We start from the raw sequence: 24,903 nt of genomic DNA, 5'->3' as shown, positions 1-24,903 counted from the left end.
CTCCTTCCCTTGCAGTAGTTTCCCCCGCCCCCACAGCTGGAGCCTCAATGTGAGAATCTTACTCCACTATGCACTGTAGGGGCTATGACAATCTAGCCCTAAGTGAGGGTTACTTATTAGGAATATCTGAAATATGTATGTTGTAAATCAAAATGTATCAAGATTTTATTGCCATGAGTTTGGGATGACCACATTATTCGTAAGTGGCAAAGCCACAAGTTTGTTGCTACAGATGAACCCAACATGCAGCAATAAACGTTTTGTCACATGCTACCCCCGTCCCTCGCATAATATGGTATATTTTGTTTAAGCCCTGTTTCAGGAAGTTGTTTTAATTTTTGTATCCTTGTCTAACAAGCTAGATAGCTTTAGCACCCATACAGAGGCCTCCTGGTGACAATAAAGTCAGAGCCAAGTATACTGTTTTGTTTGAGAGGCTGTCTCTAGAAAGTTAACCAAAATTAGTTTTTTAAATAAGCCCACGTGTGTCACTTTGTGAGGCCTGACATTCAAGAGCAGGGCTGGAAGAGAGTGCTGTGTACCACTGAAGGTGGGACTCAAGAGTTCCAGCTCTCCCCCATGGAAGCTAATAGGTGGAGTTTCCAGCAACGAAGTAAAATATCTCATGAACTGCCAAGATATTCTGTCCTGAGGTCACAGCCTATCATTAGTCAGTACCGCACCAGTAACTGTTTTGTATCCCTGCTTATACCCATGACATGTTTTGTTTTGGGGAGCAAGGAGCATGTGTGCTAAATCATAGCTTGAAGGATTAGATTTTTATTGATAAGTATCGGTAAATGTCAATTTCACCACACACAAAAAATTTTCCATTACAATCATTAAAATTTACAGATAGCAAAGTAATCGAAATGCCACTCAAGAACTTAAGACTCAAAATGTAGTGATCTAAACTTTTGAATCAGGCTAGTTACAAATGGACTAACAAACGAATAGTAAAAGCAAATATGATTCTCTTTAAAGATATTTACATTGTATATTTTGACAATTTGTGTTTTAATAGTTTATAAAGCTTTAACTTCCTGAATCTCAAGGTCTGTCATTAAATAATTGTCTGAATGTCCCACACCTGAAAAAAAATTAAAAATAAGCATCTGTCAAAGTTATAAAAAAATAAAAACCAAATTCTACCAAGCTTATTTATAGACCAGAGCTGAGCTCTAAAAGTACCTTGGAAGTTTGAAATAGACGAAATTAGTCTGTTCACAGATGCAGGCTATAAAACAATGCAATTTATTCCATAGATTTTATATAGCTTTTAAATAGGGCTTCATGGGTAGAAATAGGATATACAGGAAACTATTCAACAACTTCAATCATTCGCACTGTCGAAAAGGGATGGAAAGAGTTAAAACCAATCACAATAGCCATGACCATTAGGAAGGATGAAGTGAGATCAGAAGGAGAGACAAAGCTTTTCTTCATTGCTACTGTAATCACTATAGATCACTAATAGCAATTTAAAATGTCTTAAAATCATCCTGCATTAGCAAAATGAATATATGCCATTTTCCCTTGGTGGTGACATGCCCCCAAATAGGCAAGCCTGGGCTTGCCCTCACTCACCATAGGCGGACCTAGACAGCTTGGGACATTAGACTGGGTGAATAGTTCTACAAAAGCTTTGGTTAAAAACAGAAAAAAAGCCACAAGACACCTTATTATGGACTGCCAACCCTCCTTTCCCCTGTTCCACTGCAATTTTATCCCCTTTATGTCTCACTACACAAAGGTGAAAACTGCTCTGTATTGAAGAGACTCTGAAGATAGAATTGTCAAAAATTGACATAGCATCTACAAGGTGAAGTCTCAAAAAAACCCAGTTTAAACAATGAAAAAAGTTTAGCTGTTTTAACACTAATTCACTTTTAACCACTGAGCGGGTTTTCACTGAATGAAACACAAGAGGAGAACATGATGATCAAGTTCATTTTTTATCAGTTTCACTTTCTGGCTTATAAATTAACAACCTGCTGCAGCATTTGGGCTGCACACCCAAGAAGTGAATGAAATTTGACTCCAAGGTTATCGTACTGGAATTTAGTTTCCTGGAAGTGTCTGATATTATTGAGTCTTTAATGTCCTTACATAGACAAGTCCCTATACTGGGCTCAGTAAGAATCAAAAAGCAGCATTAGAATACCAAAAAGTTTCTAGTACATTATAGACTATTGCTCTACAGCTGTCCCCTGTATGCACCCTGCAATTTCCATCAGTCATAAGTAACTTTATACTGCAGAATTGATTACATACTTCTTAGAACAGATGCTTTGTTCCTACTTTACCTCCCCTTTCCCCATGATTGTGACTTATAGATTGTGTGACAAAACCATCAAATTACTTCCTGCTGTAGGAGGGTGTGTCACCACCAGTTCTGCAAGTTCTTTCACGGTAAGGAATAAACTCACTACCATGTAAGATAACAGAAGATCCTGACTAAAACAAAGCCAGAGACTAATTCCCATCATTTTCATAGGGCAATGTCACAACAGACTGCATCCAGCATCAATTAGCTGCTAAAGGTTCATCTATGTGGGGATACTTTGGAAAATTAATCCAAATTAGTTCATTAATTTCTTAGGGAGATTATTTTGGCAGAACAGCCACCAAGCAATATTTACTTACAAGTGACAGTACACGCATCTGACCTCTGCTGTTTTAGCAATTTCCTTTTGCCATCATTCATGTTTTAGGAGATCATCCATTTAATTTCCCTGAAAATACAGTACAGTTTCCCCATGTCCTGACCAGCCTAGTTTTAGAAGCCTGGAACAATAGGGCCATCACTCCGTTCTCCAGTCCCTTTCGAGATTTTCACAGACTCACGTAGAATGTCAGGAAGGGTTTCTTGTCTAAAACATCTAAGCGTTTCCCTTTCCACTTTATCCCACAGCCTCCCCTAGAGGTTCTCACACTACAGGACAGGAACTATAAGTATGTAGAGTCACACAATTACTGGCTTCGAATGTTGTAGAATATCTACCCCTAGTTAAACAATGCTGTACACAGAGACCCGGATTCTGATCAACCTCATGACAATTCCATCATCTTAGCGATATTACTCTCAATTTTACATTGCTATAAAATTGCCTGGATATAAATTTACTTATGCCAGAAATTAATGGAAAATTCCAGATTTGGTTACACGAGTTCCAGACACAGAGGAGCTCCATTAAATTCCCCTTACAAAATGCTTGCCTTAACAGCCCAAAACTACACTGATTTCTTTTGTAGTGCCTGTAACCAGGCTTACCATCCTTTAAGACAAACTGCAGCCCACTTCCTTGCACTTGGGAGGGGACTCTCAGGTATAGATGAGACTCAGCCATAGCCATACAGACTTGCATAGCCATATAGACTTACAATGGCAAGTTTAGTTCAGATTTACTGAATTCTAGGTTTCTCCCTCTTAATAAAAGGATCTTTTGAATTATTCCCCCTCTCTCACCAGGTATATTAACTTCCACTTTGAGTCTCATTTTGTTGTTTCCACCTTTTCTAATTCTGCAAGTGTCCCAGCTCCTCCCAGTTTAGATTCCCTCTACAGATTTCATTCCAGCGGTAATGCTAACTCTGCCCACAACCCATTGCAGATTTCTATCAACCCACTTATTTCTGTCCTTGGAAAGCAGATAAACAGCTGAATTTGGCAAGTGATGTCTTTAATAATTCTAGGTTTCAGAGTAGCAGCCGTGTTAGTCTGTATTTGCAAAAAGAAAAGGAGGGCTTGTGGCACCTTAGAGACCATGCTCAAATTAAGGTGCTACAACAAATTTATTTGAGCATAGTCTCTAAGGTGCCACAAGTACTCCTTTTCTTTTTAATAATTCTGTAATCCTGAATGTGGGGGGGAGCCCAAGAACATGCCTGGCTTATATTCTTTGGTCAAACTTCACAACTCTATTGAAGAGTAACATGCTGAGGCTACAACACAGCAGAATCTACTTCCATAATAAAGTTCTCTCAGATTGGCAGAGCCCCTGACTTTTTTTTTTTTGTCTTCCTCTGCAGCATGGGGCATGGGTCCCTTGCAGGTTTAAATTAGTGTAAATGTGGATTCTCTATAACTTAAAGTCTTTAAACCATAATTTGACGACTTCAGTAACTCAGGCCCATAACCTCTGGCTATTATAGGAGCGGGTCTGTGAGGTTCTGTGACCTACAATGTGCGAGAGGTCAGACTAGATGACATGAAGGTCCCTTCTGACCTTAAAGTCTAGGAGTTAACACAAAAATTTAGGCCTATGCAAAAATAAATAAATAAATAAATACAAAAATCCCACAGACCACCTAGGATCACATTTTCCTATCAGTTTATAATGGGTAGATAATGACAAATATGATATTCATCAATGTGACAGGAACATAAACATACAGCTTCCAGAGAATTGAAGCCCACACCCTTCTGAAAAGAAGGAGAACAAGGAAAGAAAAGATTAGAAACATCTGCATCAGCAATTTCCAAGATCTCAGAGCTCTGTAGTGGGAACACACTTTCCTTTTAGGTTTATTCCTGACTGCCCCAGCTACTGCACACTGTGAATTAGATGGCTTATCTTTGATTCCAGTTGTGTGCGCTTGCTCTCAAATATCTAGTTTTATATACTGAATAAGGTACAGTGGACAAGATTTTCAAAGCTTAAATGCCTTAAATTAGGAACCCACATAGTAAGCTGTGCCCATAATGGTCAGTGAAGTCAATGGATGCTGCTGATAATCTTTTGAGGGGAAGAAGGTGGGGTCATAACATCAGACAAAACTAGGCTATTATCGAATATAAAGTCACTCCGTTTTTGAAAGTACCTTCAGCACTTTCATTTTTACAATACACCTATTTTCCTTTCCTTCTGGACAGACTTTAGCAGGTACAAGCAGTGCCTGCTGTAGATACTTGAATTTAAGGTTAGCCCACTGCCATAGGGGCTTTTTCATTTTTTGGTTGCTAACAGTTGCTGCATCAAACTCATTTTAGGCTGAAGCTTCCAGTATTCTCTGTCCAACCCAAAATTTTTCAGAGCAAACCATCTGTGAACAAGTGAAAAAAAATAAGCTTTTCTGTCCTAATTCACCCCAACAGAAACTTTTCCATTGTATTTACATTGACAACTGAGGAATGCACTCACTAGGAGCATCCCAATTAAAGATCCTCTACTCTGCTAGTGAGCCTTACAAGAACTGTGGACAGACTCCATAATCAAAGACTTTTAAATGCCCATTTCAAGAAACCAAGGACAGGAATCTACAAAGCTGTTGAAGCTGCAGGTAAGGGAAAGGAGAACAGAAATAAAGAGCCACCCCAGCATTTAAAGGAGCCACCACAATTATTTGCAAACAAAAACAGTGGGCCAGACTTTGTTTCAGTCAGCCATAGTCTGGTTCACAGTATACTAAAATAGAATGGAAGAATAGGTGATATTTTCAAATAGATTTCACATGCCTTTTCACATTCCAATTTAGCATTCATTTATAGAAGAGATTTAAGAGTTACTCAGCAGTTTGACTATTAGATTTGTTAATCAATGCATTTTATAAAAGGATAATTGGACCAACAGTGGTAAACTGATGAAAAGAGATGGAGGGATTAAGTCTTCTCCATCACTAATGGTGATTAAAAAAAGTGACAGTCTGATTTTTTTTTTTTTTTTTTAAATAATCACACCTTAAATTGGCCAGACGGGAATCTTCTTGGAACACACACACTTATGATGTTGTCCCAGTTAGCTGAACAAGACAATATGTTTGGAACTGCCATGCTGTGAAAGGAGAGAGGAGGTAGCATGGTATCCTCCAACTGCAAAGAGAATAGCCACATAAGAAGTTGCACGCTCTTCAGAGAAGGTGGCATAGTTGGCTTATTCTGTCAAGAGGACGTATGCAGGTGGGCTAACTAAAAAGATCTCATATATACACCCATCAACAAGACAACTACAGGTAGTAGTGGGTAAACTCATCAGTGTCAGGGCACCGCTCTCCATCATGTGCAACTCCAGCTGGTGACTACCTCGTACCTTTTTGGTCGGCAGGGTGAGGGGGCACATGTGGGTACTTGGAGTGCTTCTTGATATGGAAGTTCACGTTGTCCAGCTCCACGTTCAGGTTGATGGAAGCGGCTGAGTCACTGTCCATTGTGGACTGGAAGCTGCTGACTGATGTGCGCTTGCTAGGGCTGGCGGAGTCTTTTAATGTTGGGTAAGGGGGAAGATACAGGGAGGAAAGGGGTTCAAATGGGTATCATGAGGGTATTGGAGAGGAGAAAAATTGTCTTTAATACATAAAGCCCAGTGTGCAATACTAAAAGGGATACAGTATTTTCAGTCTTAAATCTGTACACTTCAAGATAAGATTAAGTGTTGGAAGGAAGTTCTATAGATTTATTTTAAAACCCAAGTGAACATCAAACCAGTGTCTGTCTTGACACCCCAAACTAGTCCGTCTGTGCTACTGTAATCCAGAGAGTTTATACTAATTTGTAAACATCAAGTTTTGCAAACTGATTAGAAAATACTGTATCCACCACAAGAAACAGGAGAACTAGTGAGGTTTTAGTTTACTTGGAACCTTACAGCTACTACCAGCAAAGTAGGACTTTCATTTCCATTACACATATACACACACAAAAAGAGAGAGAGTTATGCTAATTTGTCATGCGAAGATGGAAGAGAGTCAGTTGAAACTCACTGGCCAAGTTATCCTCCCCTTCGTCAGCAATCTGTTCTGTGTCACTGTCATCAAACTTGATGTCTTTGAACCAGGATGGCTCAGAGTGCCCCTCTACGGAGTTCACCGAATCACTGTCTGGAGAGGGCGTTTCCGAGAACTCTGTGCTCTGGGAGATCAGGAAAAGAGAAAGTAAATTTAATTCTTCAGCCCTTCTGGGATGTTAAGCTGCTTTAGAAAGGCACCACTATGCACTGATCAAAACAGCAACAGCTTACATTTATATTGTGTCTTGCAGCCTGAAGCACTTCACCAAAGTAAATGTATGCACACAGTGGGATAAACTTATCACGGAACCACCCACCACTTGAGGGGTGGGGGGCAGCAACTGTTTAGGACAGGAAGCGAGTACCTCTTTACTCTGCCCACATCAGTCTTTGCTTCTTCCCCCAGGCACCTCACCCCACTCTCACAAGTCAATCATGTTGAAGAGGGATAGCTCAGTCGTTTGAGCATTGGCCTGCTAAACCCAGGGTTGTGAGTTCAATCCTTGAGGGGACCATTTAGGGACCTGGGGCAAATATTGGGGATTGGTTCTGTTTTGAGCAGGGGGTTGGACTAGATGACCTCCTGAGGTCCCTTCCAACCCTGATATTCTATGATTCAGGCAAATGAAAGACTTGCAAGTTTTCTATTCATCCCCACAACATGTTAAGAGCCTGCACAGGAGTGCTAGGACTAGAGCAAAGGGGTTTGCCAAACTCTATACTTTACCCCCATAAACTGACCATGCTGATCTGGGAGAAGGACATGCACTTTTAGCCCCTTGAACAATTCTGTGACTGACCAAATCAAGTGGGGCTAACTGATTCAGTTGAAAGCCAGGTTTGGCCCTCTAAATCAAGAGAGAAACTATTGTGAAGCAAGGCCTTGGGATCTGATGGCAGGGAATCCCAGAGAGCAGACAGCAACTTCAATCTACCCCCCACCCCACCCCACCCCCAAGACAGAAATGTCCAGTCACCAAAGGAATTGCAGGTCTAGTTAGAATTTCCTCCTTTGAAACTAATGCAATTGCTGCAAAAACAAATTCACTGACACCAGTTTAACTCCACTGAATTCAGTTGAGTTACTCCCAATTTATACAGAAATAGACAAGAGGAGAGTCAGATGCAACTTCCTGCTGACTTTACACATTACAGGATCAGAGATCATACAAGAGCATGACCGGTAAACCACAAGTTAATCATGAACTGCAGACTATATACGACCAACTATAACTAAAACTTTCTGTTGTTTCTTGACTGGTAGAAGTGATTGCATGAATCAAGACAAAAACTAATGGTTTTGGCAGATCTTACGCCTCAGCATATCTCAAGCAGGACAATGCCAGAGCCCAGACAGCATCTTCAGTCACTTTTCCTTTACTGGGGCCCTGACTTTCTTTCTCCACACTGCAACTCAGGCTCAGAATAAAGAGAGACCATTTATATACTAGGGTGGAGAAACCCTTTACGCAAAGTCTCCAGATACTTTACTGGCAACAATAAGTAAATTAGGGAATTCAATCTCTTCCTAAACCTATCAACTTCTTTTGATCAGGAATTCAGCAATTAATTTCCCAAAATACTGTCTAAGAGTTGGAAGGATGGTGTATTTTTTAAGTCTTTATGAAGAACTTGTCAAAGATGTCATTGTTCAAAGAGACAATGGCCCTTCCCGGAAAAGCTACATGCTGTATCACAAGTGACATCTACTCCTAGAGTGTGACAGCTGTTCTGAATACTGGCTATGCTATTCAGAAGCCACACTGGAATGTGCTTACCATTGTGACTTTAGACTTTTGTTGATGCAATCAGATTTTAGAACCCCTCCTCCTTTTTAACTTAACATAGGCGTGGCCACCCTTTCTCCTCACAGAGGAAGCATCAAAGCTTCCTTGCCTGACCTAGTTTCCTCTATGACCTTAACTCAATTAGTTTACATTGGTGTAATGAGATGATGAGTATTTCCACACACTCACAACACAAGACAGACCCAGCTGGCACAGGGACAGCACCAAGAGTACAGAGAACATGAGGCAAGCTAGGCCTAGTTCTCTTGAAACCTAGGAGCTAGCAGAGCATACAGAGGAAGGAAAGTGACAACAGTTCGCCAGCCACAACTGAATCGGCGTTCCAATGGCAGCTAGAAAAGGTTTCTGTACCTGCAGTGGTCTGTACAGAGCATATTCATCTCTAAAGATTTGATCATGGTGACTGACACAATCAAGCCAGCGTCCATCTACCAGTGCTTGTCCTATTGCGATGGCTTGAGCTCTAAGGGCAGAATAAGAGACAGGCGAGTATTAAGAGTCTGGTTATAAGTGTGTATGGTTTACAGTACAAACTTTTACCCAAAAAAAGCATAATTTAGCTCTCCTTTATTCTGCATTATTTGTTAGAGAAAAGGTACTTATTTAGAGACAATTTGGTGAGACAGTGGATTGAAAACATGACTAGAGCCAGGAATGCAAGTGTTCCCCACCTATATGTTTGGCTGTTGATTTTTGAAGTGCTGAACACCCTCCCCCCCACACCCCAACTCCTTGCTGTAGGTACTCAGCACCGCTGAAGACTCAGGCCCATGCTGTGCAGGCTTGAATCATCTCGATTCCTGCCCTTCTTAACTCAGTAAGACAGGGATAATCCTTTACAAGCCCTCAGCACTGCAAGGCAAACATACAGTGCTATACGGGATGGTAAGCTGTTACATTGCAGACCCAGTTATCCCTAGATCTTGGGGCCATCCAAAGCCTACAAATAGTTAGAGGGGTCCTGAAACCCACCCCCAGGCCAGCCAGCTATAGCAGCAAGGTTGTGCTTGTGCAGCTAAGAAACACAACTGCAGTATCCACGCAGCACAGTTGATCTGATCTTTTGTTGATGGAGGTTACATTATTTAAAAGTGGAGACTATCACTAGAGCATCTACCCAAAAGGCATGGCTTAGTTCAACCAACATTAGGAAACCTTTAAGAACGAGTTGATCAGCAATTATGAAACAGAGCACAGTGTTCCAAAAACAGAGACATTCTTAACAGTAGTCTCGTGCCAGTTTTAGTGATTACCATTCTCTCACTGTCCCCTCTGCCCATTTCAGTCTGCTACTCCCATTCTGCTCCCGGCCCCCCAGCTACCTTTCCCTTCCCACGGGTAACTCCATTCCCTTGGGCTAGTCGTCTGCCCTAGCTTCCGACTCGACTTGCCCCTTCATTAGGTTATGTGCTGTCAGAATTAGCAAATGAGCTAAAGACATTCTTTCCCTTGTTCAGAGGAAGGGAGGAGGAGGAGGAGATCAGAGTCTCATTTCCTCTCTCCATCCACTGATACACATGCACACTCACTTTAAAGGGGGAATATACCACGGGGGGGGAAAAAATTTACACACATGCCAACCAACACAGACGATGAGTGCAATGGCAGATGGGTTTAATTTAAGCATTTTTAAATATCAGGAATACCTTGTGGTAATGTGTCCATTTCTGATGAGCCAGTTGACTAGTTCCTTTCCCACAATGCAGTTGGGATGGGTCCGCAGCCAATAGCGGTGGTCCTGAAACTCCATCCCACTATTGTGATGGCAAATTTTCTTCCACAAATCCTTTAACTGGACAGAGTCCTGTGTGAGAGAGACAGTTACGGAGGGTTTTAGAAAGACTGACCTTGCAGTTAGATACAGCTACATCAGCACAAGCCTTCAAATTGGCTCCTGAGCAACAGCCTTCCAATAATAAGAGTAAAGTCGAAGCCGTTATGTATTTGCTTCTAAATAAGCAGCGTACATCAGCTGCTATTTAAGTCCTTTCTTTTACAGCAAGTGATCCTATACACTGAGAATGAGGCAGCAAAGATCAATTCAGAAAGAAGGGAAGAATTTTGCAGTAATATTTTATACATACAGTCAAACAATGCAGAAGCTCACTGTGTAAGTCAGGCAAGTACTTTCCTAGCAGTAAAGCTACCATGCTGAACTCCCTCTTCCAGCCCCCTGGAACTGGGGGCTACGTAGAAGACCAAGGAACACTGAATCTTTCTTCAGGTAAAGCAATAAATGCTCTTCTGAACATTCTGTGCTGTTGACCTGAATGCTGCACTCAAGCCTCCTTCAGAGCTCTCTTTGGTCAACTAGTTAAGGAGATCCCTTTGAGAATGATGCTTTCTATGTTGCCATTTTGTTCAAGTAACTTCTACCATCCCATTTCTATGGACGAATGCCTCTCCACCATCTCCACTTATTGCCAATTGAGAGGCCAAATCACACTACCTAATCCCTACTTCCAATCTTCTGTACCCCATTCTGAATCCTTAAGGTTCAGGCCTCCATCCATTTTGACGCAAACACTCCTTTACCTGTACTTCCACCTCCATAAGAGCAGCCACAGCTGGGCAATCAAAGCTAGTTTTCTGCATGGTAAGACACCTCCAGGACCTCACTTTCCAGTTAACATAACCAAGGGCCCAGGACATCCATGAACATGATTTCCACCCACCCCATGATTCAGGTTCTCTCCACAAATCTCTGGTGCTAGACAACTCTGAATCACAGGGTCTGATATGTTGGTTAGTTACACTACAACTTTGAATTATGTTGTCATAAAACTGCCTGACACTAGTATGGCTGTAGCCTACCTAATATTGGTCATGGCTATGTCTCTGCAGGCCAGAACAACTCTTCCCCACCAGCACACCCAGACAATGCTCTTATCCTTGTGGACGGATGTTCCAGTCATTTGAAAGGACATGCACCACAGGAAAAGATCTGCAGGTGTTGAAACAGCCCAAAGAGGAAGAGAGGAAAGAATTGGGATTGTTTCTTTAGTTGCTACTACATGATGCATAAAGTTAGCCTAAAGAAGTGTAGGGTTCCCTCCCCCCGCCCCCCGGAAGACTATGTAAACACACAGAACCAATAGAATTATGACATTAGTTATCAAGCAAACTGATTGAGAGGGGAAGTGATTTTCATTTAGACGTCAAGTGTTTTTATTTTTATTATTAATCTCTGTTTAGGACAGTTTTTAGGGTTGTGTGTGTTTAACAAACACACACACCTTCAAACAAAGGGCTAAAAAAGCTCACAAGACATACTGATATCTCCCAGAGCAAGACCAGGTCAACATTCCTGATTTTATATATATTATATATAAACATGCACACACACACACAAATAAAAATAAAAAAAGCAGCCAGGACTCTACTACATGCCTCTTCATACACCATAAGCAAACCCAGTTCCTCACCCCTTTAAAAATTCAAGTAATTGAGTGATTTATCAAATCTGATCAGCATTCCTCTCGTCTAACCCTTTTGCTGAGATGACAAGTTTGCCAGGAACGTTTGGTTTCCTTAGGATCTTCCCTATCCCTACCCCGAAAAAAAATCCTATAATTTTAACCCAGTTTTGTGTGCACAGGTTTACTATATCTGCCCCAGAAATTTCTATCCCCCTTGGCTTCATCTTACAGGAACCTGGTCCCACTGATTGGTTGACTCCAGTTCCATGCATCCCATGCTAGCCTGTCCAGTGCACTGCATGTTTTGGGGTGGTCAGCTACAAAGCACGTCACTCCTGCCATGGCAGGAGTATATAAAATTTGATTCAGTAGAATTCAGTCATCTTAATATTGCTTTGTGTTTTAGACTGAAATCAATTGGCAGAACAACACAACACTTTAAACTCTAGGATTTTAGCTTGCAGATTATGGAAGCGTGCATGGATTTCATTCAGAATTCCAGTGCTCCTGCACCTTGTCAAACTCCCCCTTTGCAAGCAAAGGCCATTAACTTTTTATCACAGTATAGTCAATTCAATGCACCACTTAAGAGTATCATGACCTGACAGGGACTCAGGACAGTTCCTGTATTACAAGAAACAATTATGACATCCTAAATTATTGCATAAAAGCAACAATTCTAAAAATCAGATCTAAAGTTAAGTGAAGACACAACAGCTTTGACTATTTTGTCCCAAGCTGTATTTGTAACGTTTAAGCTGTTAGTGTCTCTGTCCCCCAGACTGAACAAGATCCTAAGCTGTCCCCCTACTCTCCCTGACACTCCTAGATCCCTTCTGCAGAGCATATCTGCTACAGCATTCTCCTTGAAAGGAAGAAATTGTCTCATTATAAAGCTTGCTTCAATGTGGAAGCTCTACAATAAAAAGGTGAGCCACCACCAAACATCAAATTCTGCCCTTACATATGCAATCCACAGGGAGACAGTACTAGTATAAGATTTGACCTTATTGGTTTTGAATGGTAACAGACATCCAGAAAGATTCAACACTAGTTATGCAGTTTTATGCACTAGTTGGACAGTTTTAAATGAAACATCTCCCCCCTCCCTCCATTTTAATTGATTTTATAAACGTTAAGTATGTAAACAAGGGTTTGGGATTTGGGGTTTTTTTTAGTTTTATATAGTATTTCTCACAACACAGAGAACAGAATGTTTTATAACAGGATTGCTCCAGAGTGCTGTGCTACTGGTTTTGATTGCTTTTCCTGGAACAAATGCATTAGTGCTACTTCCTATGAGAAAAGTTACATTAACTCCGCAAGCAAAGCAGATAGGGAGAAGGTCAAATTTCAAAACTTCTAACATTAGCTGTGGTCTCTAACTCATTCAAATGACTAGATAACTATTTTACATTAAAACAACTATTTACAGTTAGAACTTGCTAACCCATAAGGAAAGAAACTCAAGGATCATTTTAAAATCCACACACACACGAGCCACAACATGTACCACAAAGAAAGCATTAGAAAGACAGACACACATAACACATTGCTATCACAATGGAAGACAACAAAAATCTAGTTTGTACCAGAAGAATTTTTCGTTCATCCTCATTGGTATCTGCTTTCAAATACGTGCGATTAGCCTGGGGACTGACGGATGTCTCGTATGCAGGCACCATGGGTGAACCAGACCGATCCAGTGACAGGTTAGTAATGCTGGCCGATCTGGAGAGAGAAAGAGAAACAATACTTATAGTCTGCAAACCCCTCATAAACAAAACTTTATCAGAACAGGCTGTGACCTTACAACATGCTTCAAGAATCTTTAAGCAATGTGCTAGCATACGCTAGCTTTCCAAAGCATCACTTAATTTGGGAGAGGTGGGGGAATGACACTTTAAGATGGCTGCAATACAGGGAACATTAAAATGATATTGTGCTGAAAGAGATTACATGGAATCTCTATATTATAAAAGATGTTAACAGGCAAAATAGTTCATATTGAACAGCTTCACATCAGGAGGACTATTTGAGCCAAGTGGTTTTTTTTCCTCCCCATAAGGATGGGGTCCGGGGGGGGGGGGAGGAAAAAAAAAATCAACCTTGGACCCAACTGTTTCCAAACACTGGGTCAAGTCCCACACTCCAGTGAATAACGCATTCAACAGTTTCACAAAATGGTGATATATTATATAGTGACAAAAAGCAAATGTATCCTCTTCTTCAACATCCCACAGCTTTGGGACGCCTCAGAGTATATTTTATTTTATCGTCTCTTCCCCACCCACCTCACAGTAATGCATTTTGAAATGAGAGTTCTTTATGGGGACAATACCCAACTTAAGCTAGTTTAAAAAGTGATTTTAAACAGGTTCCTGGTAGGGTTTTGGTTTGTTTTATAGGAGGGGAAGAATTGTGCAACTTCTGCAATTGTCCTCTTTTAGGCGTTACAATCTTTTAGTTCATTAAGTTTTTTCAGGAATAAGCTATGAATTATAGGACAGATAGTGACATGTTAATCAAACTGACAGTGAACAAATTCAGGCTGGAAATCAGAAGGTCTCCAACCATCAGAGAAGTGAGGGTTTGGAACAGCCTCCCAATAGACGTTGTGGGGGGCAAACAAGCATAGTTTTAAGAGAGCTAGACCACTTTATAAGTGGGACTCGTAGAGCTCCTGCTGACAGTGTGGGGCAGAGGGGTCCCATCTGGTTCTATGTTCGATATCCTCAAAATCTCACGTTTCGGGTCACCTGCAGAGGTCATGAAGGAATTCTCTCCCTTCCCCAACCCCAGCGCAGTCTGGGGTTTCTTGGTCTCCCCCTGAAACAGCAGCGATACCACAGCTGGAGATCGTGAACTGGGTAAGGTGGGCCAGTGCTGGGAGGTGGTACTGAGCTTCCTCTCAGGTGCTTGGCTGGCTGGTTCTTGCTCACGTGCTCAGGCTCTAACTGATTGTCATATATGGGGCTGGGGAGGACTTTTTGTTCATGTGACTCCTCTGCAGCATGGGTGCAGGTCATTTACCAGGATTCTCTCATTTAAATCAATTCCCTGCCATTTCAGGGGCCTTTGGTATTGGTGTATCGCAGTCCCTCCTAGTCTCTGCCTGGGGCACATAATAGTCTAGTCTCCTAAAGGCTGTAATACTTTGGTCTAATTTCAGTTGTTGGGTTTGGCGTGCGGGTGCTGCTGGTGGCCTGTGAGACAGAGGTCATAGAATATCATAGAATATCAGGGTTGGAAGGGACCCCTGAAGGTCATCTAGTCCAACCCCCTGCTCGAAGCAGGACCAATTCCCAGTTAAATCATCCCAGCCAGGGCTTTGTCAAGCCTGACCTTAAAAACTTCCAAGGAAGGAGATTCCACCACCTCCCTAGGCAACGCGTTCCAGTGTTTCACCACCCTCTTAGTGAAAAAGTTTTTCCTAATATCCAATCTAAACCTCCCCCACTGCAACTTGAGGCCATTACTCCTCGTTCTGTCAAAGTGATGTCAGAAGTGATGTTCTGTCAGAAGTGATGATCTGATAGTCCTTTTGGCCTTACTCTAGAACTATTAGATAGCTAGGGAATGCAGACTACAGAAGTTAATGGAACATGAAACTGTAAGAATGTGGACACTGAAGTTATATTTTAAAAAAAAAAAGCAGCAATAGAATAAAAAAGCAGCAGTCCTTCAATCAGTAGTACTGGCCTGTTGAAGTGTTTGAAAGAAAGCGGAAAAGTCTACATTAATAGGCTCAAATTAGGTAATGAGCGAGTCAGGATCAAGACAAGCCACGTTGGTACTTCAACAATTGACATTTAAAGGACAATTAATAGCATTTTCCTGGCCAATATAAGCAATGTGTCACAGCATACCTCTGACATACAGCTAAGGCTGTCATTGCTAATAGCCTTCAGCTACCGCAGATGTTATGTTCCTAGTCACATGAGTTAACAGCATTTCAAGAACCGATCATTTAGATCAGTACAGAAAAAGTTATACAGTTTTAACAACTTCCCATATCAAATGTTTTCTAGTACTAGTCAATTGTTTTACAAGAACTAGTTTAGCTATGCCATCTAGCTGTAGAAAGCATAACTGTTTTATTTATGTAGGTATGTATAAAACCACACAAACATGACCAGCTAACTAAATGGACATTCGTATCAAAACTTTGTCACCATCAATTACATTCAAAGCCTGATTGTATATACCTGAATTGTGGCCTAGTGGATAGCGCACTGGACTGGGACTCAGGAGATCTGGGTTCTAGACCCAGTTTTGCCACTGGCCTGTTGGGTGACCTTGAGCAAGTCTTTTCACCTCTATGCCTCTGAAACCCTATTTGCTTCACTACATAGAGTAGTTCAATTGATTTCAATGGGATCACTTGTGGGCATCGTAACTGTGGCAGACTTGGGTCCTCTAAGAACATCCTTTATAGTCTCTTGTATGATCCTCCTATTTTCAGCAATATATACTTATCTTGACTGGCAAATAAAATCTATATCAAATAGCTGGTTAGAATGGTTATCCATATGCCCAATGAGTTAGAAATGGAATTCAGTCAAGTTAGCAGTCAAATAGCAGCTAAGGCAATTAGCTATATTTGCCTGTTCAATGCAAGAGACAATTAGGAGATAAGTGCAAAAGGCAGCCTTAATACCCCTCAAAACAGAGCATGGCTAGCACAGTTGATTATTAATTCGCTGTCATTCTACTGAAAATGCCACAGTGCATTGCAGAGAGAGCATGCATTTAATTAACGTGTCAGGCATTTTTGGGACCTGATGCCATTTTTAACTATGTAGTCTGAAAGCCTATTTAATAACTTTTTAGGGAAATGACTGAGTAACTAATGAACTCTGGAAAGTTTAGAGATATTCTCAGCAAAGTCATAAATACCTAGGGGTTAGAGGGAGCATATCTACACAAGGACTTTATACCAGACTCTGATCAGTTCCGACTGTTAGAAGAAAATAGTTTGATCTACAGAACACACAAAAAAACAAATCTACACAGACACATGCCTAGAACCCTGACCAGGGGTATTCTACCTGCTACCCAAGATCCATAAACCTGGAAATCCTGAACGCCCCATCATCTCAGGCATTGGCACCCTGACAGCAGGACTGTCTGGCTATGTAGACTCTCTCCTCAGGCCCTACGCTAACAGCACTCCCAGCTACCTTCGAGACACCACTGACTTCCTGAGCAAACTACAATCCATTGGTGATCTTCCAGAAAACACCATCCTGGCCACTATGGATGTAGAAGCCCTCTACACCAACATTCCACACAAAGATGGACTACAAGCCATCAGGAACAGTATCCCCAATAATGTCACGGCAAACCTGGTGGCTGAACTTTGTGACTTTCTCCTCACCCGTAACTATTTCACATTTGGGGACAACGTATACCTCCAAGTCAGCGGCACTGCTATGGGTACCCGCATGGCCCCACAGTATGCCAACATTTTTACGGCTGACTTACAACAACGCTTCCTCAGCTCTCATCCCGCAACGCCCCTACTCTACTTGCGCTATATTGATGACATTTTCATCATCTGGACCCATGGAAAAGAAGCCCTTGAGGAATTCCACCATGATTTCAACAATTTCCATCCCACCATCAACCTCAGCCTGGACCAGTCCACACAAGAGATCCACTTCCTGGACACTACAGCGCTAGTAAGCGATGGTCACAAACACCACCCTATACCAGAAACCTACTGACTGCTATACTTACCTCCATGCCTCCAGCTTTCGTCCAAACCACATCACACGATCCATTGTCTACAGCCAAGCTCTAAGATACACCCGCATTTGCTCCAACCTCTCAGACAAAGACAAACACCTACAAGATCTCTATCAAGCATTCTTACAACTACAATACCCACCTACTGAAGCGAAGAAACAGATTGACAGAGCCAGAAGAGTACCCAGAAGTCACCTACTACAGGACAGGCCCAACAAAGAAAATAACAGAACACCACTAACCCTCACCTTCAGCCCCCAACTAAAACCTCTCCAGCGCATCATCAAGGATCTACAACCTATCCTGAAGGACGATCCCTCACTCTCACAGATCTTGGGAGAGAGGCCAGTCCTTGCTTACAGACAGCCCCCCAACCTGAAGCAAATACTCACCAGCACCACACAACACACACTAACCCAGGAACCTATCCTTGCAACAAAGCCCATTGCCAACTCTGTCCACATATTTATTCAAGGGACACCATCGTAGGACCTAATCACATCAGCCACGCCATCAAGGGCTCATTCACCTGCACATCTACCAATGTGATATACGCCATCATGTGCCAGCAATGTCCCTCTGCCATGTACACTGGCCAAATCGGACAGTCTCTACGTAAAAGACTAAATGGACACATATCAGACGTCAAGAATTATAATATTCAAAAACCAGCCCGAGAACACTTCAACCTCCCTGGACACTCAGTTGCAGACCTAAAAGTCACAATTCTTCAACAACAGAAAAAACTTCAAAAAACAGACTCCAACGAGAAACAGCAGAACTGGAATTAATTTGCGAACTGGACACCATTAAATTAGGCTTGAATAAAGACTGGGAGTGGATGAGTCATTACACAAACTAAAAACTATTTCCCCATGCTAATTTTTCCCCTACTGTTACTCACACCTTCTTGTCAACTGTTTGAAATGGGCCATCCTGATTACCACTACAAAAGTTTTTTTTCCTTCTGTTGATAAAGCCTACCTTAATTGATTAGTCTCATTAAGAGTTGGTATGGCAATAACCTTTTTTCATGTTCTCTGTACATATTATATATATCTTCCTACTGTATTTTGCACTGCATGCATCCGATGAAGAGGGTTTTAGCCCACAAAAGCTTATGTCCAAATAAATTTGTTAGTCTCTAAGGTGCCACAAATACTCCTCGTTCTTTTTGCTGATACAGACTAACACGGCTACCACTCTGAAACCTGTCACAAAAAAGTGAGATTGCCTCTTCAGACCCTCAGAGGAGATCTCAAAGCCTGTACACTGCTTTTGGGTCTGGGTTCATCCCTGATTGAGGTGGCTGGGATATGGTATGAAAGAGAGAGAGCAGAATATGGGTATTTTTGATGTGAAGTGGCTCTAAAGAAAAAACTGTCAAAGGGAGGGGCAATGAACAGACCCCTCCTCAAAATGGGCTACCATCAGAACAGAGTGAGAAATGGCAAAACGTTAAACAAAGCAAATAAGCGAGCAAATGCCACAGGGAGCGAGCACTGGCTCTTCGTAACTATTCCACTAAGACTAAGCATTTAGGATACTTCAACCCTGGAAACCTTCCTGGCTCTGGGCAGAATACAGCTGCACACCTACTCAATGGAAGCTGCTGAAGTTACACCTACTCAGTGGAAGTTACAGCTGAAATAAAAAAAATAATCAGGCCCTTAAGTGCCTGACATTTAGCCGTTACTCTTGCCAAGGCTTTCAAAAATATCATGACAGTCAACTCTCATTCACTAGGATACCTTTGAAAAGGTAAGAGTGTAGACATGGCTTTTCTAGATCTTTGTATCGTATCTCTAACAAGTTGATTGTGGTTTTATAGCCCTTACTCCAGTATTCCCCAGTTACACCATTTTTTGTTAAGTCACTTTAAAAATATTTTACTGTTCACTTACACATTTATTCCTCCCATTAAAGGGATAGGTTTTGTGCAAGACTGAGATCAAGTTGGCATAATCAGAAAAAACTACACTGTGTTTCGGGCCGTGGGGGGGACACTAGCAGTTTGTTGGTGGCTTTTTGCTATCAAACCCACTGAATGAACCATTGTCCTCAAAGATTTAAGTGTCTATTATAAGAAGTGGCCTGTAAAATCTATTCAGTACTGAACCTAAAATCTCTGAATTGTAACGTCACAGGGCTTTTAGTGCACATAAAGCAGTTAACCAGCCATCCAAGATCAGTCCCAAAAGCCTCCCCCATCATGCCCTCCCCAACACTTTAAAAGTTAATTCCATAACTATTCCACTTAGTTTGCTATACGCTGGAGTTCTAATGAGATCTAGTAAGTGAGAGTCCCCTCTAATACCTATCCCAATACAGGTTTTGCTGAACTTTATCTGGGATTTTTAATCCTTTTACTTCCTGCAGCAGTGACAGAATAGCCTTCTTAAAGGGATGAGGAGGTTTGTTTGCTTAGCTGGAGATGTCCACACAGTCCTTTTAACACATTAAATGTTAAGCACTATCAGAATTCATAGTCTGCCAAAAGAAAGCATACAGTCTCTGTTGCGTGACCCAAAGCTACAGATGCCAAGAGAGTCTCATTGGCTGGGATGCTGACTTTGGCAAAATTCTCAGGATTCAGAGACAGGGGTGGCTTTACATCATCACTCTGCATTTCCCTAAATGAACATTTAAGGACCGATTCTAAGGTCAGAGAGCCATTCAAAAAAGGTTATTAGTAACTGTTAGACTGAACTGCTGCAGCTGCAAATTGGGTCAGTCAGGCATTGCTCAGGACACTCCTACTGCACATAAGGAGCCAGCCAGTCTGAGCCTTCTGGGAACAGCCCTCTAAGCCCCACCTTCTCCAGCAGGTACTGGGAGTAGAGGGAGAGTAGCTTCATGGCCCTAGCAGCTTCTTGATGATTTTACAGTCATTCAGCATTGAGCTTTAACTCTGGACTTCCTTCTCTGTTTGCCAATCCATCATTGATTGTTGGTACTAATTTATAGGCTTGTCACCCTCCTCCCCTCTTTATCACCTATATCTAGCCCCTCAACCCCACTTCCCTCCACTGTTCCTTTGTTTTGAAGTTTCAGTGGAGCACAAAAGCGGAGGAACTGACCTACCAAGATATGAGCTGCTAAAGCAGCCACATAATCTCCTTGTAAACCAGGCAGGCCCTCCATTTCCCCCGTCCACCTCTGTTATCCTAACTTGTTCTGCCCAGGTCTCCTTAGATAGTCTTGAAGAGCTAACAGAGACCATGCTCCGCATTTGTGTAATACGGAGTACATTGGTGACACCCAGTGATCTTTCTAGAGGACAATACCAACTCTCTGAAACTTCTTTAACAGTATTAAGACCCTCATTATCTTTGTCCTAGCCATCATGTTCTCTCCTTGTGTTTGTGTCCTAGATTTGGCAGTTACAACTGGAAGCTCTTTGGGGTAGGAACCAGTTATGTAGCACCACCAAACAAATGTAAGGTATCAAAAATGACTACATGCTGGCAAGGGATTCCCCATCATAAAGCTCATTTAGACAAAAGCTTCAGAAAAAAAACTGCAGCTGATTATTAAGTTTTTACATTTATTAAAATCTACTTTGGCCCCTGGAAGTTTAACTACTTTTATACAAGATCAGGTGTGGGAATAGTGAAGTGAGAAAAGGAACAAGGCTATTCAGTTCAGCCAGCAGCAGATGTAAGAAAAAAAATTCCTACAGCTTTAGTGCATGCTCCAACACTTCAAACAAGTAAACAACTACAATCCAAGGAATAGTCTAAGCTCAGTTCTCTCAAAAGCAGCCTGAACAGAATTTGCCTACAGAGTTCCAAAAGTACACAAAGAATGAACACAGCTGTTGAGGTCAGGAGAGATTTCTCCAGTTGAATCTGCCAGGGGAACTCAATGCACAAGTTAGTGACCCAAATTGGAATTCAGCCAGGACAACAGGGCTAACATGGCTTCTCTTACAAGAGATGCTAATGAATAAAGGAGGCATGCACCCAGATGCTACTCCAAGCAGCCTGAGTCGATAGCCTTGGTTTTAGCAGCCCAGTGACACAGGCGAAGTTAAAAGTGAACCAATCAATTCAGTACAGCATCTCTTGCCCTTGTTACCCCAATTCTTCCTTCTGTTACCTCTCAACCTCCCCTCATTAGAGCTCATTTTTCCACCTTTCTACTTACACCATTTCTCCTGCACTCAAAAGCTTTCAATTTCCTCTCACCTCTTCCCAATCTTGGCCTTTAGGACATAACCACAGTCTCCTCACCCAGCCCCTCACTAACCTGTTTCCATGCTTTCCTTTCATTGTGTTCCAATGGAACACCCAATCCAGTTTTCATGGTACCATCAAAACAGCCACACTACCGAACTAGAGTAACAGTACAGTCTTACTGTATTCCTGGTCCTTTTTCCTCCCCAACCCTATTATTAGTCTTGCTTGTTTAGTCACACGTAGACTGCAAGCTTCTCAGGGCAGGAAGTATGTTTAGCTGTACATTAGAATACTTAAATGTATTTGGCATTGTATAATTACTGAAAGCAACGACATTTGGGTTCTTCAATGACCACAAGTGAATGGGATTTTAATCTCACATCTCAACCAACAGATTGCACCTTGAGTACAGTGGTCCCCTCATTACACCAGGACACAGGTTCAGAACTGATCAAGAGAAGATTTTACCAAATCACATTTGTTTCATATTCATGATGCATGGTATTGTGATTAGGAAGAGAGATCTTCAACAGATACACACACATGTGGTAATTTACCTGTTTCGAGCAGGAGACTTCCCCGGATCCTCCTGTACAGACACAAGGCGTGTTGACAGTGTGGTAGTTGAAGTGTCTGGGTGAATCAGACTGCAAAGAATAGAGCTCTGTTAAGACAACCACCATTACAAAGAAGCACTGAAAACAGTCCCAGTTAAAACCAACGCTATTTAGGATAACATGATTTGCACACTTGATAAGTAGTCAGAGCACAGGGGAAACATCCTTCATAACATCAGCCCAAGGACAGCTGTACAAAAGACTGGTATGGTGTTCTCCTTTCGGACTCCACCGCCAGCGTCTTTCAAAATACACAACTCCTCACCTAGTCTTCATCCTCATCCCCTCCTGCATTGCTGTGCCTCTCCTTAACTCACCTCCCACCCACTTGGTAGCACTAGTACCGGATACTCCTTGCCCTTCCTCCTTCACGACATTCCCCCACTCCAAGAAATTCGTTACCTTAAATATCTAGAGCCCATCCACATAGCTATGTTCTTTATCAGTAGCTATCACCATAACGCATGCACAAGCCTCAGTAGCCCTCTCTTATCAATATAACCTTTGTCCTCCTTTACTCACATTTATCCATCTTGCCCTATCACTTGAATTAGCAGCTGTTCAGCGCAAGGGCAGTGTCTTTTTCTATTCAGCACCTTAGCATGCTTTTGGGTGGTCTGAATAAATACAGCATCTCTGCCCTATAAAGGTTTTTCTAGCTGCTCTAAAGAGTTTGTATAGTTTAGAGAGAAGACATTTTTCTCCTCAAATACTGCAGAATAGTAGCAGACTTGAGTTCTTGTTACTCTGTGAAAAGACAGAGCTGCAGCTTCTTTTCAATATTCTCTTTAAGCAGCCTACACCTAGCATGAAGAATCTCATGGCTTACAAACACAAATTACGTTCTGCTTTAATTGCAAAGCTGAGTTTAGTTTGCCAAGTTTCTACTGCAGTACTGTTAAGAAGTTTGATTAAGACTTTCAGCGTGTACTCCCTTACTAATGAATTTTAAGCCTAATCTGGCGGGAGGGGGAGAAACAAAAACAAGCTAGCTTCTTCAAAAAACCATAACACCATGCTCATTTAGCCAATTTCCCTACAACACTGATAATTATGCCATCTCCAGAGATACCAGTCTTTCAAGCCTCAGAAGAACCTTTCCTCCAAGGCTATATTAAGACTCCCAAGAATAAAGATGCAAATGCTTTCCACGCACCATCATCCTACTTGGGATGTGTTGCACTCCCCTGCTAAAGACAGCATGGAAGTGGAGAAAAAGCTATAAAGGCAGATCAGGTGGTCTCAAAAGTTAGTGTTTTGCAGCATTCTCATACACCTGAAAAGTAACAGATGTCTTTGTGAGCGTGCCACAGAACGCACTGTTCTACAATTCAGATTCCTTGGACAGCACTTCTATCAGACACTTTAAAAATACTAGTTTGTTTTTAATAAAAAGCTGAGACCTACACTGTAAATACTTAGCAAAGGAATTTAGGTAGTGTCCCCAGGTACTAGGTTAGAGATGGTTAGCAAACTGCCTACATGGAGTATTAATTTATAGACTGTCTTAACATTTAAGAAGTGATCCAAGACAAAGAATCCTTCACCTTGACAGAATCTCTTCAAACACTAGATCTTTTAGACCTAAAGACAGCTTATCCAGAATACTGTCATTCTAGTTGTTAGCACACGCTGAAGAGAAGTTGAAGTGAAAATCAGTATTCTCTGAAGACAGCTGTTTTCTGAGCTCTCATATTGCCAGTAGAGCATTAACCACTAGCATACATAGAAAAAAATCTAACTCTTGCCCCTAGAGAAGTTACATATTGCCACTTATAGTACTCTTCTGGTTACAAAGCAAGCACGATTGGAGTCCTCTTTTAATATAGTTTTATCCTGACCTTGCAGTCCTGGAACATATTTGGGTTCTTCTCACACTAATCAAGATCAGTGAGAGTCAATATCATGCTGTGGCTTAAGTGCTGTACAAGACAAGACTGTTTTCCTTTCCTCTTAGTAATTTTCTTTTATCTAAGACCACTAGGGAGAGCTTTGGCTCTTTTGACAGAGATAAAAGAGCCCCTCAAGTTGTCCCTGCAGCCTCATACCAGGGGTTTGACTCTTTCTGCAGACAATTACTGTCTGCCAATTTCATCAGTATTGGCCCAGAGAGCATTTTTTGAGTCTACCATTCCTAATTCTGACAATCAGCAAGCCAACACTTTACTGAACTGAAGCCTGACTCACCAGTGGTGGAACAAGAACAGCAATCGCTTCCATCTCTATGAAGCCGCAAGCCTACACTGTTACAGTGAATGCTCCTATTCACATTACCAGCTTCCAGCTCCAGTCTAGTTTTAAAGGGTCTATTATTCCAAATGCCAACTGCCTCACTAAGATGGGGCCAGTAATTCCTCTGGGAATTGCCCAATCTCTTCTCACCACTGAAGGAGAAAGTTAGA

At 41.7% G+C, this 24,903-nt stretch overlaps 1 protein-coding gene across 3 annotated transcripts in view; it reads right to left on the bottom strand.

The window, feature by feature from the left end:
* Positions 1 to 24,903, bottom strand: part of PIKFYVE (phosphoinositide kinase, FYVE-type zinc finger containing) — a 99,425-nt gene that overhangs the window by 59,818 nt on the left and 14,704 nt on the right. For 2 of the 3 annotated variants that reach the window (XM_077829826.1, XM_077829827.1), the window contains exons 7-12: positions 22,442 to 22,531; positions 13,545 to 13,683; positions 10,180 to 10,337; positions 8,885 to 8,996; positions 6,700 to 6,847; positions 6,030 to 6,197 (exon numbers count right to left, since the gene is read on the bottom strand). In XM_077829826.1, coding sequence (XP_077685952.1) covers positions 6,030 to 6,197; positions 6,700 to 6,847; positions 8,885 to 8,996; positions 10,180 to 10,337; positions 13,545 to 13,683; positions 22,442 to 22,531 — 815 coding nt within the window. The remainder of the gene's footprint in view (positions 1 to 6,029; positions 6,198 to 6,699; positions 6,848 to 8,884; positions 8,997 to 10,179; positions 10,338 to 13,544; positions 13,684 to 22,441; positions 22,532 to 24,903) is intronic. The other variant, XM_077829828.1, reaches the window with a different exon arrangement.

The sequence above is a fragment of the Eretmochelys imbricata genome, chromosome 11, assembly GCF_965152235.1.
Source record: "Eretmochelys imbricata isolate rEreImb1 chromosome 11, rEreImb1.hap1, whole genome shotgun sequence".
In the NCBI taxonomy this organism is placed as follows: domain Eukaryota; kingdom Metazoa; phylum Chordata; order Testudines; family Cheloniidae; genus Eretmochelys; species Eretmochelys imbricata.
The sequence above is the reverse complement of the archived record's forward strand: the minus strand, read 5'-3'. Positions and strand labels throughout refer to the sequence as shown.